This window comes from Sander vitreus, chromosome 6 (genome assembly GCF_031162955.1).
Source record: "Sander vitreus isolate 19-12246 chromosome 6, sanVit1, whole genome shotgun sequence".
NCBI classification, from domain to species: Eukaryota; Metazoa; Chordata; class Actinopteri; order Perciformes; family Percidae; genus Sander; species Sander vitreus.
In genome coordinates, this window is record NC_135860.1 from 33,307,917 (window position 1) to 33,325,696 (window position 17,780).

The 17,780-nt window shown below is 41.5% G+C and overlaps 1 protein-coding gene across 1 annotated transcript in view; it reads left to right on the forward strand.

Moving 5' to 3' along the window:
* Window positions 1-17,780, forward strand: part of cep192 (centrosomal protein 192) — a 71,730-nt gene that overhangs the window by 18,208 nt on the left and 35,742 nt on the right. Inside the window, exons 13-24 of the mRNA XM_078253818.1 lie at window positions 2,703-2,964; window positions 5,276-5,425; window positions 5,531-5,595; window positions 7,069-7,293; window positions 7,647-7,788; window positions 7,930-8,012; window positions 8,874-9,149; window positions 11,607-12,498; window positions 14,468-14,585; window positions 15,559-15,715; window positions 15,871-16,555; window positions 17,384-17,569. Coding sequence (XP_078109944.1) covers window positions 2,703-2,964; window positions 5,276-5,425; window positions 5,531-5,595; window positions 7,069-7,293; window positions 7,647-7,788; window positions 7,930-8,012; window positions 8,874-9,149; window positions 11,607-12,498; window positions 14,468-14,585; window positions 15,559-15,715; window positions 15,871-16,555; window positions 17,384-17,569 — 3,241 coding nt within the window. The remainder of the gene's footprint in view (window positions 1-2,702; window positions 2,965-5,275; window positions 5,426-5,530; window positions 5,596-7,068; window positions 7,294-7,646; window positions 7,789-7,929; window positions 8,013-8,873; window positions 9,150-11,606; window positions 12,499-14,467; window positions 14,586-15,558; window positions 15,716-15,870; window positions 16,556-17,383; window positions 17,570-17,780) is intronic.

The window sequence follows — 17,780 nt, forward strand, 5'->3', positions numbered from 1 at the left end:
CCAAGAAAAGCCATAAAATGTGTTTTTGGCTCATGTGGATGAAAGACACCAAATCCCAGAATGCACTGGCTTCGCTGCTTTAGAGTCTTCTCCCAAGCCACGCCTACCGTTTACCGTGAGACAGTCAACTCAAGTGTGTTGCAGGCGAAGCTCGCGCAGTGTGTCGAGTATTCTGTGTGTAATAAAGTGTATTTTCTCCGATCTGTACCAAAGTATCCCGGTGTTACACGTGCGGTAGTTTGAATGCACATAATTGTTGTAAAAGATTTCTGCTGAGAAGCCAATTTAGCGAAGATTCAAGATGGCTGACGCTCGTTTTGCTTCGGAAAGCTTTGTATAAAGACGACAGTCCAACCCCCTATGGGCGGGTTGAAAACATGCGGATGGAGCTCCTGCTACTGGCTGTAGTCCATTGCCTCTGGGCAAAAAATCTTCCGATGACGCAAAAATCGTCGTTTTACATCAAAGGAAGATTTTTTTCCAGACCCACAATACAGAGATCTCTCGTCAGATGAGGGCGGGAGGCACGGGCATTCAAAAATACTACCGTGTTTCTACTGATGCGAAGCTTAATGCTAAATCAGTGAAGTATCCCTTTTAAATTACATCCCCCTTCCATTTAACGCAGACATTTTATTCCTTTAAGTCCGTATTTGTGTTAGCCTACTATTTTCTTTTCCTGTGTCCCCCTATACTTGTATAAAGTGTCCTTGGGTTTCATGAAATGCGCTACATAAGTTATTACTGCGTTGGTTGCTACAATAATCTCTTAATGCTTTGGCACGTGACACAGGGATACCAGGTTTTGCTCACAAGACGTCCAAAGAAGGCTTAGTTACCGTATGCAACACTTGAAATGCAACAATCCATCAGTAACGCATTTTTTTTATTATTATTGTAAATGAAGGATTTTCTGTCTGAGCAAAATACTATATGACCTCCCAGTAACGCTACAGTGGGCAATGAAACACTGTAAAGAAAAGATCTTTGGTAAAAACTCCACCATTTTTGTTTAATCAACACAAACTAAAAGTTACATATAGCCAGAAATTTAAAAAGCTTGTTGCGTAGTTAAAGAAAAATAGGCTATACAATCTATTTCTTAACTGCGCTAGCAAGTTGGGTTTTAAGCGCTATAACGATGAAGACCAGAGGGTTAAAAAGAATCTAAACTAGTATCCCTAGTATGGGCTTTGGAACAACTTCACCTATTGGCAAAGTGCATGGAGAAGGCGTTCTTGAAGATGCAATCTACAACAGAATAAAGTATTAACTAGACATCAACAGTGTGGCAGCTCCACTGTAAAGTCCTTACTGTAGTGGATGGAACATGTACTATTGCACATTTAAAGGGATACTTTGCCGATTTCAATCCAGCTCTGTGTCATGTTTGTGTAGGCTGTGTATTTAGGTGAATGGTGTGTGCCTTCCCTCCCTGGCACCAGTGCAAAGAGCTCCGATTAGCTGAAACTCAGCGGACCTTTGTGACACATTTCAAGTCATTTTGGATTTCTGCAGACCATGGCTGCTCTGATCTTTGTGCACTGGCACCACTGAAGGAAGGCACACATCATTGCTGCCCACACTGCCATGACACCGAGCTGGCTTGAATCTAGGATAAAAAACATTTACAAATACATTTTAAAATTAACATGATGTGAGGGATTGTTTTCTGCAGAGTACATGCAAAATCACACCAGGCATATTCATGAGCCAGCTATGGCTTTTGAGCAATGCTGGGTCAAAGCTACTTGCTCTGTGCTTGCTAAAAAAAAGAACAAAAAATGAATTAATTTAATTTGTACCAATACCCTTAATATTTGAATAATTTGTAAAATCTCTCTTCTTTTTGGGTCTCAAACTGACCCTCACTTTCCTCCTGAACTGTCTCATCTGGCTTCTGTCCTTGGCCTAAGCACTGTAGATTATTAAGTCAGAACTTTAATAGTCTGACACACACACACACACACACACACAAAGCTGGACGGCATGGGTGGTATGTAGATTGATGCCACATAATGCAAACCAGAGCCCAATTACTTATCCCCGCTGCTTTTAAACTGCCTGAGTGATTCAATGGTGGGTGCTTATTTTAATCCTTGTGACAAACGCACATTCATTTACCTCCTGATTAATGGTAATTGGTATAAGCTCATCAAAGCATTGGCTGATAAAACAATAGCTTTGTCATAAAAAAAGCTTTTTTTTTTTATTTAGATGGGCTGGAAAAAACCCTGATAATTGGTGTTCAGACACAAGTATCCAAACAAATTTACACTTATGCAGTAGAGGTGTTGAAATTAATCAAATAATCGATGCATCGAATCGTGGACATGGACGATGCTGCATCGATAATCGACCAGGCCATAATTGATTATTTCTGTTTACAATTTAATGTAGGCCTAACAACCTTTCTGTTTACATATTCTGCTGTGTTTTACACATTCAGGAAGTGCCATGTGCTCAGTGCTGTAGTTTTATGTATCCAATGTATTTAGTATTAGAGCCATGCAGAATGTTTTGTTATTGATGCTTGAAAAGCTATGAATTAAATATCCTATATGGCTTTAATAGAAAAATGGCTTTACGCATCGAGATATCAAATCGCTGACATGATAATCGTCATCGAATTGGGAGATCAGTGAAGATTCACACCTCTATCATGCACTCTCTATACCTTTTGTCATTCAACCCATCCTCAGGTGCTCCTGCCAGAATCTAATGACGAGCAGGATGATGATGGAGTAGATGAGCCTGATGGTGCCAGACCTTCCTTGGGCTTAAGGGGAGGGCCTTGTGGTGATGTGACTGCTGCAGAGTCCTCAGGCAGTATCAGTGAGGATGACAACAATCCCCTTTCCACCTCTCTGGAGCCCAAATATTTCTCCCAGAGCTTCCACCAGGAACAAGAAGATTCAGATGATGGGTGGAACAATTGCCCAGACGAGCTGGAGTTTCAACAAGGTTGGCTTTATCTTTGATGTTTAGATCAGACATTTACTGAGTTGATAAACGGTGATGAAACTTAACATATTTTGTTTAGAGATGCACAGATTGCAATTTTCTTGACCATTTCCGATCTTTTTAAAAGGCTGACCAGCCGATTCAGATTTTGCTTAATTACAATTTTCTTTTTAAGAACTATAATTGACAGCATAAGCAAACAATTTTGTAAACTTTATTTAATAGAAAATGTAATGGTATCTGCACAATTACACTATTAAATTAGACATTTAAACATTTTCTCCAAAACTGCACCAGGTTACAGGACCTTCTCTCACTCAACTCAAACAAATAAAAAATAAATAAAAGGCTTTCATGTTACCGGACAGAGCTTTTTTTTTTTTTGTACAAATAAAATCCAGCTAGAATTTTAGTATATCCCACTTTACGTAACATGTTTTACTTTCCCAAGAAAATAGGTGTGTGCAGGCCTATTATAGAATCAACTCTTTATCATCTATCCAGGGCTCATTAGATTGTTTTTAAAGATTTCATGTTAAAAAAGAGGAGGGAGCGAGTCTGCTAGAGTTGGCCAATGTGTGTGAGGGTTTGTGAGTGAGTAGTCAACTGTGTGACTAAGGTCATCTACACTCGTGTGTCTTGCTTTTAATGATTCACGCTTCGGCCATAAAAGACAACCATGGCGAAACATGCACATGCTGTTGCACAGCGCTGTTGTTACCATGTTTCAGTTGCATGATTATGATGTTGCAGTCCATAATCGATTTATTTGTGATGATCTGCAGCTGGAGTTCATCCATTTTGTTTGCTAAAGACTAGTGCTGTCAGTTAAATGCGTTTTTAACGGCGTCAATTTTTCTATCGCGAGATTAACGTTCTTTTTGGCCAAGCAAACTTTGTAGTTTTTTTCAAATGCTGTTGCAACAACTAGTAACATTAGAAAAACTACAACACCACACCGGATCTAGCTAGACCGGAAACAAAACAGACACGCCGCATACACTTGTGTGGGCTTGCAAGCCGGCCAAAGAGTAGTAGGCTAACGTGACGTTTTGAGTGGCTGGCGAGCACGAGACGCAGAAATGGATGCCAATAAGATTCTGAACGGAAAGTTTACTTTTAAAAAGTTGTCGAGGGGGACAGTAGTTTCACCATACACAGCCTGTATGACACGGAGAAAGCAGCCAAACTGGAACTGCTGCAGAGTGCAAACGCTGTCTCATTAACCGGTGATCACTGGACGTCAGTGAGTAATCAACATTATTTAGGAGTTACTGCACACTAGATTGACTATGTATATCAGCATACGGTTTTAGGACTGTCGTTTGTATCGTGTTTTTTTTTTTTGTCATTTGGGACATTGTCCACCCCCTTTTCTGTTCAGGAAAATTGTTATAACATTCCTTATTAGAAAAATGTCAAGGTTACAAATGTCCTGCTGTGGCGTCTGGTTTTTGGACCATGTTGTTTGTACTGTATAAGCAAAGTGTTAGTGTTACATCTCAGTTAGGTTAAGTTCTTGGAGGAATTGTTCACACGTTTCTTTTGTTTACAGTAAATAAAAAATAAACAAATACAAATCTTAGTCAAGTTCAAAAAGTAACTTTCTTTGCATTAATTTGATTCCCAATTAAGATCCACTGGTAAGAATTGCTTTCCATTGTTAATATGTACTTAAAAACAGTTCTGAAATACACAATGATAGAATTGTATTCATGTGATAAAACATGCGATTAATCGTGATTAACTATAGACATTTGGCGATTAATCACGATTAAAAGAATTAATCGTTTGACAACCCTACTAAAGAAGATTTGAGATTCATATATATATATATATATATATATATATATATATATATATATATATATATATATATATATATATGATTGCTGAATTACAATTGGTGATGCGTTCATGTGTTAATCACTTAAATGTTGCAGCTGATAAAGGTGGGGATTCATTATTTTATATTCTGCTTGGTAGTTTAATTTATAAGGCACAGGCACGTTCTCAACGGGCACTGCACTACCTGTAATAAAGCAAAAAAATAAATAAACTTCTGTTTTCATTCCTTTTAAAGTTAATTGTAACTGATAATAATATGCCATACAACCATATTTTTTATGACAGTTATTGTGAAAATCTCATACTATTGCAACACAAGTGTTACTGTCTGTGCCACTGTGTGCGCGTGACGTAAAACCATCATGCAACACGTATGGCCTATCAGCTGACAACCGGCTGGGTTTGACTGCTGCATCTCTAATTCTGTTTTATAGTGTATTAACAGCATTGCTCGTCTCTTCAGGTGCCAATGCCACTCAAAATGTTGTGTACCAGAATGAAGAAGGGCAGTGGGTGACAGACCTGGCATATTACTCATCCTTTGAGAAAGAGGTTGATGGGAAGGCATCAGAGAATGTTGGCCAGTTTCAGACTGAGAACTTTGTTCCTGCCTGTATGTACCAAGTCCACAGCTTTATTGTGATGCTATGAGATTCATCTAATGTAGTGTTTTTTGTGCAGAATAACTCTTTTGGCCAATTTCATTCCCCTTTTGTAGGTGATGCTTTGGAAAAGATAGCTCAGGATCAGGAGGAATTTGAGAAGGAGCACCAATTTATGCAGGTATACAACAGCCCCGTTTTTTTCCCAGCCAATACCTGATGAACAGAAATGTTACCACGTACTAAAAATAATCTAATTCACTTGGATTACATTCAGCATTTCCCCTATATTCATTCTGCAGCGGCATGCTATGGAATAACAAATTCCGATAAATATATATCTTCATTCTCATTAATATCCTCTGCTCTTGCGTTTCACCAAGCCATCTGACGGGGGGGACTGACAACCTCAGCCAGCCAGTCAGTAGGGCATAGTGAACGCAATGGTGCCTGCCTGTAACGGAGGAAGTCTAACGTTAACCATACCGTGACAGCTTTCACCGCGCTGTTATATACGCTGTCTGTGTGGAGTTTTGAAAAGTGTAAACACACTTGCAACCGCTTTACCGGCATTGCCGTCACTGTAATGTGTGTGTGTGTGTGTGTGCGTGCGCGCGCTCTTAAGATGCAGAGACGTCCGATATGCTCGCGCACCGAAATTTGGCACCGTTGGATTTACCGTTTGACGTTATTTGTTCGGTACCCAACATTAGTAATGAGTGGCACATAACGTGAAGTAAACTGGCATTTCATTTTGTTTTAGTTTTAACTTGTCCAGTGGGGCAAGTAAATTTCTCTTCCACTTGCCCTACAAAAAAAATCCACTTGTCGCGGACAAGCCTTAATGTCAAGCCCTGTCACATATTTAAAGATTGTAAAAACTGTAACCATTGTAATCAAGTGAAGCTGCTACACTGAGCACGGAAGAAACATTTACCCACGCAGCATCACACTGCACACACGGAGCGGAGAACGGTGCAGAGGAGAGACTGGTGAAGATAACGTTCTTGGTACCGGTTAACGGGCTCTGTAGTGAACGACATGCGAACATGCTGACCAACTCACTGTTTGTTTTTTTGCTGAACTAGACCAGAGAATATTCGGTTAAAACCGATCAGTGATGCTGTTTTGCCCTTATTGTTCTAAAGTTAGCTGGAAGTGATGTAGCCCTGGTGCGTTTTATGTGGCGTGAGCACTTCGCCAGACTGTTTAACAAATAGCCCTTTAAATTCTTTGCTTGTCTGCAAGTGGTCAGAATAGTGGTACACCCCCCCCCCGGCCCTCGCTGCCCCGAAGCAGTCAACCTAGGGGAAATGCTGACCTGGTTTGTCATAATGTAATATAATATAACTGCTATGTTGTAAGTAGAGATGCTAACAGACCCCTAAGTCTCAGCAACAATGTATTTTGTAAAGCACAGCCTATGTTTTATTGCCAGGGTCTGTCCAAGGTTTCTGCCTGTAAAAAGGACATTTTCCTCTCCACTGTCACACCAAATGCTTGCTCGTGGGAAATTGTTGGGTCTGAGTAAATTATAGCATGTGATCTAGACCTACTCTGTCTGTAAAGTGTCCTGAGATAACTCCTGTTGTGATTTGACACTATAAATAAAATTTGAATTGAAATTGAATTGTGAGTATTGCTGTTCACACAGGAGGAGAAGATTGAACAAGCCAGCAGTAACAGCACCTTTCACAGTGACTCCTCTTGGAAGGCCCCCACCAATAGTCACATCCTGATGAGGGCTTCCCAGGTCTCCTCAGAGTTTAAGCAGGGGGACCAAAGCTACCTGCGACTGAGTTTTGGGCAGTTTTTTGGACAACGCTCTGAAGCCTTGGGCTGTCTGGGCAGCACTGATGATGTGGATGGGGTTAAACGGGTCAGTAAAATTGCTTTCTTAGGTTGTTACAGAAAATAAAAAATTAACTCCTGGGGGGTTCATATGAAGGCTGTTAAGAATTCATTTATAGATAAAGCCATAGAAGGGATGTGCAACATTGATATGCAGATGGTGTCTGATAGCTGACAAGGTCTAGCTGCCAATGTTTTTTTTTGTTAGCAGGAGATTTCAGAAATAATTGTTAAATTGTGTTTCAGAAAATAAAATTGTCAAGACGTTTGTACAGTCAAATGGTATAAGTTGAGGTTGCGTTCACTTGTGCCTTTTGTTGTATATTTTCAAAGTCCTTTTGACTGTAACCTGTATTAAAAGTGTGGTCTTTGTTCCTTTAGCCATCCTTTGGCTACGTCATTACCTCTCCAGAGAAAAGGGAACCGTTTCCCCTAATTCACCCCTCAGACCTCTCTGCCAGAGGCAACTCTCCTCACAATGACACCATGGAAAACAGCGAAGCAGACAAAACACTCAACCCAGGTGTGTTCTCAGTATTGCTGATTTTGAAGAATCACTTTTTAGGCTCATACAATATTACCTGATGTTTTCTGTGCTTTTGCTTATCTTAAAATTATTTAAACAGTGCTTTTCTAACTGTTAGTTATGATCATCTCCTTGCAGAGGACCTGGACAAAACTCTTGAGGCACCAGGTGAAAGAATGTCACCGAAAGGTGATACAGATCCAGAACCATGTGAACAGGAGGTACAGGGACTTTTTGGATATGTTGACATTTCAATAGGGGCTTTCCGACCGGAGGGATTTTTGCAGTTCTTAGAACTAAATGTTCCTAGAATACTTTTTTTGTCGAATTGACAATTTCCTTCAAAGTTTTCGGAGTTGAGAAGCTCCATGAAGTGAGGCGATAGCCAGCAAGCGCCTGCCCCGGCCTCTAGCTCGTCACTCGGCCAGTCTTGCTCAGACACCTCGCTGTAAGCTGGAGGTCTCTCAGACCGCTCTCGTAATTAAGAGCCTTTTATTTCGCCGTTGACGGTTCGTTTGTTGAAATATCACACACATGTCCATCATGAGATTAACGGGAATCAACTGTCTTTTCGGAGTTAAACTCCAAAAGCCGGCCGTCTCTCACACACACACACACACACGTCCACAGCGCAGCAGCAGGCAGAGGCGGGGTCTGTTCTGAGTATAATAAAGCCCCGTCTGTGTTGAGCAAAACATTACGTGAATAACTACGAGAATGGACGGAATGCGGAACTCGGAAAAGTGGACTGATGCGGAGGTGCAGGCGCTGCTGGCCATGTACGGCCTCCTCCATGCTGCTTTTGTTGTTGTATGTGGCGCTAAGGTCTAGTGACGATGCTATAAAGACCGTTGCCGTGCTTGCGTCACTCCCTTACCCCTCCTACCAGTCCCTATGGCCACTTGGCCAGTGGGAATGCAAACGAGGAGAAAAAAGATTTTGGGGGAGAGTAGTTCTTAGAACTGCTTAGAGGTGTTTTTCCTTACTTAGTAGTATCTGGTCAGAAAGCACCTCATATGTCTATGTAGGATTACATGCACGGTGGAATGTCTTTCTGACATAAAATTACTTCTTCTCTTTAGGACCATATTATTAGAGCTGCACTATCTGACCACAGTGAGGGCTCTGATTCAAGCTTGGGTAACCAAAGCTGTGTGTCCCCCAACAATAACAGCAGCCATCTGATGCTGAGTATCAGCACAATTGCTTCAGCCATTGCTGATGCGTCAATTACCACTGACCCATCGCAGCTGGCTGCCATGATCATGGAACTGTCCAAGAGAAGTAGGGCGAGGAATCGACCTGAGACTGCACAACCTGCTGTCAGCTGCACAGAGGAACCACAATCAGCTAAACATGTAAGACTTTGGATTTTTTATATATATATATATATATATATATATATATATATATATATATATATATATACATATATATATATATATATATATATATATACACACACACACTTTTTTTTTAATCGATTGACAGCATAACAGCATAATCTAATTAATTACATACTCTCTGACGGCTTGTTTATTGCTAAGGCCATATGGTCAAAATTAAATGATTTAATAATAATGTATAACAATAACTTATTTCACTAGTAAATTGCTGTTGAACGACAAAAACAACCACCAGATGGGAAATTGACATTTACAATAACTTCAAATGCACCACGAGGCTATAGTTTACCAGTTTCATTGAACGCACCGTCTGTGTTGTTTCTCCAACAGCAGCTGCAGATTGTTACATCCCGGTGTTGAATCCTCTACAGTAAAACACAGTCAAACTTTACACCGTTTAGCGTTAGCTGTCAGCATTTTAACCGTATTTAATCCAGCTACTAGCTAGCGGTAGGCTAACGTTAGCTGCTGTCGAGTATAGTGTTAACTCGCGTCACGTGCAGCGGTGTTTGTGTTTCAGAGCATCAGAGAGAAGCGCAGACATATCAGTGGCACCAGATTTCGGTAGCCAGGGTTGGCAGGAAGAAGATGTAAATGTTCCAATTAATAATCCAATCCAATTCTCGTCTCCCTCCTTCATTTTACAGTCCAATGGTGGCTAGAACGGCTCTGGGTCAAACGTTAATATGGAATGAATTAATCTGCGTTTTATTTTTTTTAGCGCGTTATTTGTTCTCAGATTAATTAATCAAAATGAACGCGTTATTTTGACAGCCCTAATATATATATTTAGTAGTATGTATTTTGATTTCGTCATTACCCTGCAAAAGCGCTCTCAACCTTTCTGGGGTTAGAACATCAGTTGTAATCAAATGGCATAACCCAGGACTAGTGCCTCAATCCCAACATTCTTTCATTCATTATTAAATATATTGATTAGGGGTGGAACGGTACACAGAAGTCACAGTTCGGTTCATACCTCAGTTCAGACACCACGGTTCGGTACAATGGAGGGAAAAGAAACAAACAAATGCATTGTGCATGTCTCAGGCTGTACCACCTAGTGTCATACAGTCTCTCCCCTGAGCTAGCTGCAACAGCCTGAAGTGTGTAAAGTAAGATGTAAACGGTAAACAATTAGTACCCCACATCATCTCTAGACTCCATCTGTAACTTTTTCTCCTATCCTAGAATGTATCTGGTGTAGCCAGACCTTCTTCCATGTGGAGATAGGGGTCTGATGAGACACTTGGCTCATGAAACACGAGTTTGGGTTCGTGAGAATGAGACGAGCTTTTAACACTATTTTAAAATCTCGTCACATTTTAATCTTGCGAGATCTATACCTCTAGGAGAGAGGTCTGCCAATGCGAGACTATTTAGCTTATGACCTGATATTTTTCCAAATATATTTAAAGTATTTCTGTATCCATATATAGTATCACTGGAATAGACTTGGAGAGCTTTGAAATCTTGTGCATATAACATGACTTTGTGCTCATAGTCATAGAGTAGCCCTCTAACAATACCACTGTTTGATAGTATTGTGATGCTTGTAGAGATATCGCAAGTGGTTCAAAAGCCACCACAACGAGCATTGGAGATAGGGGGACACCCCTGGCTTTTAGCCCCTGGCAAATATCCAGATCTGTAATTATTAGTTTGTACAGAGGCCAAGGGGGAGACATAAAGAAGCTTAATCCATTTAAAAAAATAAATAAAAAATTTGCACAAAATCCAAACTTTGACAGGGTTAGGATTGAGAGGAGGTAATCCCACTCAACCCTTTCTGCATGCAAAGTTATAAGCACTTCTGGAACCAGGTGAGTATGTGCTGTTAAACAGCCTGCCAAGGTTATAAAAACAACTTCTTTTTTTTAATTTGTTGAGACTGTCAGCAGCACTTTTTCTAGGCTAATCTTAATGACCACATTCAGAAGACTCACGGGCCTTTTATAATGATGGATACTGATCCTTTTTATGGATCAAAGAAACTGATAAAATGTTGGTGGAAGATAAATCTTAATGATTGTTTTAAAACGTCAAACAAAATGGGTTGCTCTGTCATGAATGTTTTATACATCTCAGACAGATATCCGTCGGGATCCAGCATCTTAGAGCATTGTAGACTCCCCATTGCTTGATTTTTCTCTTCTAGAAAATGATTGACTTCTCTAAAGTCCTCACTAATAGAAGGGATATCCATGTCATCAAAAACCTAGTCTGTATTAACTCAATATCCCCACTTGATTCTGTTGTGTATAAATTGGAGCCAAGTCAATAATATCACAGACATATTGGTATCTATTGTATTGGCGAATATGTTTTCTGGTACCCTTTTTAAATGTTTATGCTCAATTTTAAATGAACAATGTTTTGTCCTCAATTTCTTGTTCTTTCTCTACATAGTTCCTCCCTGAGCCAGATCAGAACGACATGCTGGCCACACTGCAGAGAAGCACCTGTGTTGGGGAGCTTAGTGCCTTCGACATGGAGAAATACTTGAGAAAGACTGATCTGTCAGGCAGCACAGATGGCTCTATGGCACACACTACCTTTGATCTGACCAGCTGGGCGGACAACCTCAACAGCTCTCAAAGAAACCCTCAGACAGGATATCCTGAGGAACAGGGGAGCTCAGCTCAGCAAGTGGATAGTGCGACTCAACAGAAGCCCATAAAAACTGATGCAAAAGACGGAGGAGGAGAGAGAACATTAAACACTAGCTCCTCTGCAGTGCCTCCTCTAAATGCATTATCTCCAGGTCATAAGGGTCACCCAAAAAGAAGCTCTATTCCTCGTCCTCGTACATCTTTCAGCTCTGCCAGTAGGTCTGTGGGCTCAGGGCAGTCTTCCACTGTCGCACCTCCTGCAGACAAAATGACAGCATGTGGTAACTGTACTTCTTCTGCTGTCAAGACTTGTGGTTCCTCAGGCAGGACCCTCACAGAAAATGGAGTCAAGTCAGGAGAACTGAACCCACAAGCATCCAACAATATTAGGTCTTCCTTAGAAACATCACAAAAGAGTGATAAAGGTTCTGCTGTCTCACCCGGCTTGCCAAGAACCCCACCAGACCTGAGGAAAGGGAGGTCAGGCCTGCCTTGTTTTAAAGGTTCCTCTTCTCCGTCCCAGAGGGTGAGGAGTGCAGGCCAGCAGCAGCAGGACAGACTGAGTAATTCTTCAGAGAACAAACTACCACCCAGCAATATTATGGATACTCCACTACCTCGTAGCTCTGTGGAGAAGCATGTTGGCTTCTCTTCTCCGAACACCCACCCTCCGCAAGGCCCTGCATCTGGTGAGTAAAAACCAGAAAATATGAGACTTCTATCTTAAGGCAAGGGAATTTTATTTATATAGCACAATTCAGACACAAGGCAATACAAAATGCTTTACATAAGCAGAAGCATACAAAGCAAAAATAATAAACAGGTCATAAAACAAAATTTTTTTTTTTTTACAGAGACCTGTACACACTGTTACAATAATTGAATCTACTATATACAAAGGCATGAACAAGTTTCTCTGTCTTGTTGAGACATGAGTCTGTTAAAGGGGTGATAGAATGCCAAACCGATTTTTACCTTGTCATAGTTGAATAATGACAGTTTAGTGGGTAACTAGGACATACATAGAACCTCAAAATACCATTGACACCTCTTTCCTCTGCAAATCTCACAATTTGAAACTGCCTCTAAAAAACGGGCAAATCTCAACGAACCACAGAGTTGACGTCAACTCGGTGGCTCCTCCTTTTTGGCTCTAGTCTCTATCTTTGGCACACCCCCAATAGGCTACACCACTGATCTGAGATCAGCTAGTCTTCTGAATAGGTCACGCAGATCTCAGAAATTATATACGTTGTTCGTCTGCTATTTCATCACTAAATTCACTTGAGACTTTTTTTATTCAAGAAATCAACTACGTAGAGGTCAAATATGGGCCGTTTTACAATAATCAATGGCTAATTGCAAATTTTGTCAGACTGTGTGTCGGAGTTCAGCGGCCGGTGCTGCCTGTGTTGCTGCCTCGCTGCCCGGCCTGTCCTCCTTCACAGACCCCGGCCTGCTGGGAGCTAGATGGAGCTCCGTCACGGCCGGCAGCCCACGGCGCTCCATACCCGCGCAAAGTCACCGTTTCTGGGTTACTGGACTACCAAACGCCGCTGCCCTGACAGAGCTCCAGGGCCTGCAGCTCCCTTCTCTCCCTTCAGCTCCCAGGGAAATAAACGCCTCTTGTCCGTGAGTCTCATTGATGGAGCCCGCGGTGAGCTGGATGGAGCTCTATCAATGAGAGCTAGCTAGCCTCCTCCTAACGAGACCTCGGAAATTCACAAAAATGCATTAAATTGAAATCGGACAAAAGTGTTAGCTAAGCTTTGTAAGACCTTAGGGTAGCTGTGATATACATGCCGTAACGAAATTCAAAGTGTAAATATACTATAGTTATGACGAAAGTGTAGCGGTGATCTTTTCCCATAGGATTGAATGGGACACATAGCCTAGCTAGCAGCTCCTCTTAACGAGACCCCTCAAATTCCTTAAATTGAAATGCGACAAAAGTGTTAGCTTTGTAAAGGCGCTGACACACCAAGCCGATAATCGGCCGTTGGACAGTCTGGCAAGGTCAGTAACTCGAGTCTGTTCGGTGTGTTCCGTGCTGTCGTCCTTCATTTTGGTCGATTTGACGTGTAATCAGCGGGTGCAGGCACTGCCGGCAGTCTGACTCAAATGACCCATCTGATTGGTGAAGTGCTAACCCAGAAATGGGGAGCTGAATGAGCGTGACTAGAGTCTCTCAAAATCTGACAAATCTTTTAAACTGACCTTTGTTGATCTGAAATGAAGACAGATTCATCAACTGCACGGCCTATTTCTCTCTGGGCTAAAAACAAACCAAGCAAACTAGCAGCAGAAGAGGCAGTCAAAATCCAGCTTACAGCAAACTGAAAACTTTAGATCCACATGTCCGATGACTAGAGTATTTTTCCTTGTTAAAACATATAGGTAAAACAGTCAGGATGTAAAAGTATACCGTAAAACTGTAGCTTAAAGAACTGAAAAAATGTTGATTTCTGGCAACAAACGCCTCGACGATTACACTGACCTCACCCGGCATGCAACAGTGGTCTGGGCAGTAATCCCACTTATTCAACAACTGTTGACATCAGTGGTCACCATATTTCACATGATTACATAGTATTGCCCCTGTGAGAATATTGAGATGACATCATGAATGTGTATGGTAACAATAACTTTGTTCCTCAGATTTGCTGAAGGGTTTTTCTGAGCCCTGTGTGGAGGAAACGCAGTGCAACTTCAGACCATCCACCTCTCCGCTTACTCACTCCTCTCCAAGTCAGACCTCCATTCCCAGTGCTGATAGGTATTGTATCATACATGTTCTCGATAAATAAAGAGCATTGAATATTACGTTTTTATTATCATTTTAATTAAATAGTAATCTTTTAGTGGCTTCAATTTTATTCAACCCAAATTGATCAAATTATTACTCGACAAGAAAAGGAACCTTCACATTAATCTTTAATAGTTAGTCTGTTATGTAGTCGGAATAATTGTTTCTGTTGTTAAGCTGACGCACATTACTATTCAATCAATAATTTACTGGTTCTCAAACTGTGGTACAAGTACCACTGGTACTACATGAGCTCCCTCTAGTGGTACACGGAGGGAATCTGAGAGAGAGAGAGAGAGAGAGAGAGAGAATGAAATAAATCTATTTTAAAACCTAATACTATAGAAATACAGGAATATTAAAAGTAATATTTTTGTTTCTGTTTCAATATCAGCCTGCTACATAGGAGCGCGCATACATCCATGCTTAGTTACGAGCTGTGATGGCAATCAAAAACCCTGCAATTTGGCTCCTAACAGGAACTATTAGGATGAGGAGGAGAATAGTTTGAGCAGCCCTTTTTAAACTATAGAGCAGCGGCGGCGAAGTCTCCACAGCACCTGCTAGCAGCAAACGCAAAACCGTAAGGAGATATGACACGAGTCACCTCAAATTGGATTCAGTTGGACCGGGTTGGCTGAGGTCAACAATAAATACACCTGCCTCCTGCATTTACTGTCCATAGCTGGAGGGTAGGACCATGCTAACGTGGGCCATAATGGTGGTACTTATAGGGCCTAATACTTGATGAAGTGGTACGTGCTGTAAAACGTCTGAGAACCACTGAATAATAAATTCATTTGTTTGTCACACGCAATCATAAAAATACAATTCAAGTGAAATGTGTATACATATTGTATTACTTATACTTATTACTACTGACAGACAGTAGTGAGTCACTGTTTATTCATTACTTTGCTCCCGTTTTGTCTTTTCTTCTCAGTATGGTGTCACCTGTGTCATCCAGTGGTGGTCTGGCAGACAATCATCCAGGTCTTGACCTCTCTCCTGAGTCTATCTGCTTCAGCCCTAGTCTCAGCAGGCTCACATACATCTCAATGAATGATAGCACTGTTGTGCCTTCACCTGAGAGGCAAAAGGTACGGTAGGACAAAGTGAAACATACCTAACCTTGGCTGCAATACCACTGAACGTTCCATTCTTTCATGAGACATGAAGGGCTGTGCTCTGTGAAATAGTCCCTATCATGTGTGGTACTAATTGTCTTGGGTTGTTGTCTTGTTGCTGTCCATAGAATAACTGTACCATGGCACTGAGCACCACCATCATCAGAATCAGTCCAACTCCACCTGTGGAACCAGATGCTGACCTTAATATTCTTGGCCTGCCCAAAAACCTGGACCAGGTCAAACCAGAGCATTCTAAAAGTCTGGACCCACTACCAGCACAGCAGTGTAAAAGCCCGGAGCCCTCACGTAGTGCTTCTGGTCTGAGCTGTACTCGCAGCCAGAGTGAATGTAACTACCACTACCCCAGGGACAGAACTGGTGATTTTTCAGCAGGGTGCAGGAAACACAAGCACCTCTCTGAGTCCAATGTAAGGCAGCTCACCAAAGTCGACTCCGGCTATTGCAGTAATCTGAACATTCAGCAAACTAGCAACACTGCAACTTCTCAAAGCTCCCAGAAGTGGGGAGCTGCTAGCTCAGTGTCAACGTCAGTGTATGCTAGTGGCCTTTGCATGCCTCCATCCTACTCATCAGAGGGACTTCACTATGTGCCCATCCCCAGCTTTAAGACCCAATGTGCTGGCTTGATTGACCTTCCCCACCAAGGAGATATGCAGTCCCTCCTGGCTGGACGCTCTGTCTTCAACCCTCAGCTGGCTCAGCAGTATTTGGGACCTGAAGTTCCAATACATAATGGTTCTTATCATGTGGGATCAACAGGAAACAGTCTCTACAGTGTGTCCTCTACAGGCATGTCTTTTCTCTCTGCTTTCATAAATAAAGGTGCTGAGTTATGTATTACAAAACTATAAAATACCCAGAAAAACATTGATAAGTAGAAGGGCTCTCAGAAAGCGCAAACCTCAGCCAAGACAAATGGTGCATTCACATGCTCTTTGGATGGTCCCAGTGTTCATGAGCTTTAAGTCATAATGTGGCAACAACATGGACGCAACAAAAAAAATGTGTTGTATTTAACTACTCAGAGCGATTAGTTGTCTAGTTAGTCAGTTAGTGGTCTCTGTTTTAGCTACAGAGTGAGACCTCTTTTCTTCTTCTGTACTATCTTTGATTGCACTCGCACATGCAGTAGCTCAGATGTAGATCATGTCAGCTAGCTAGCTCCATAGACAGTAAAAGAGGCTGTTTCTACAACTTCGGTCAGTTACAAGGCAGGATTAGCTGGGAGACTTCTAAATGAGGGCGCACATGTAAGTAGTTTTGTATATTATGGTGAACTTGTGTGTGTTGTAGCAGTGCTTTGCTATTGAGAACGAGGTAGCATGCTAACTCTACGAGCTAACGGTTGCGGTTAGCCAGCTCATTTCGGCTTGTGATGTCACAAGCCGTGCCAATTTTGAACAGCTCACCTAGAGACTGAAGGCAGGACACATTCAGAAACCGTATCTCACTCAAAACAGCATGGATGGATTTTTTTGTTTTCAAAGTTGGTATGCGTGTGGAAGCACCAGAGACACAAAAGAACACCCCAAATCCCAGAAAGTGTTTTTTTTTTTTTTTTTTATAATATGGGCACAATTTATTTAGCCACCTCTTCCATTTTTTTTTCTTCCCCAGGCATACCCAACAGTAATTTCACAGTGAGACATCACACATCAGGTCCTCTGGGAATTTCTCAGTCTCCTGGGTCTCATCCTCTCCCTAGACCCCATCAGGGCCAGCAGGACATGGGAATGATGGGAAAACCGTACGGTCAATATGGTGCAGAGACCCTGATTGCAGGTTGCCTTGAGGAACTGAGAGGTAGCAGTGGTCTTGGTGTTTATAAGAAAGTTAACTTCCTTTGCATATTTTAATATATAATGTGTATGCTCTTGACATTAGGATTTGACCATTGTCTTATTAATATTCTTCATCATACCTTAACTAATCATATATGTGGGCTACGGTTTGTTAAATACAAGGATATTGTCATTTTCTTATATATCAGCTACTTACTGTAGCTACTTACCTG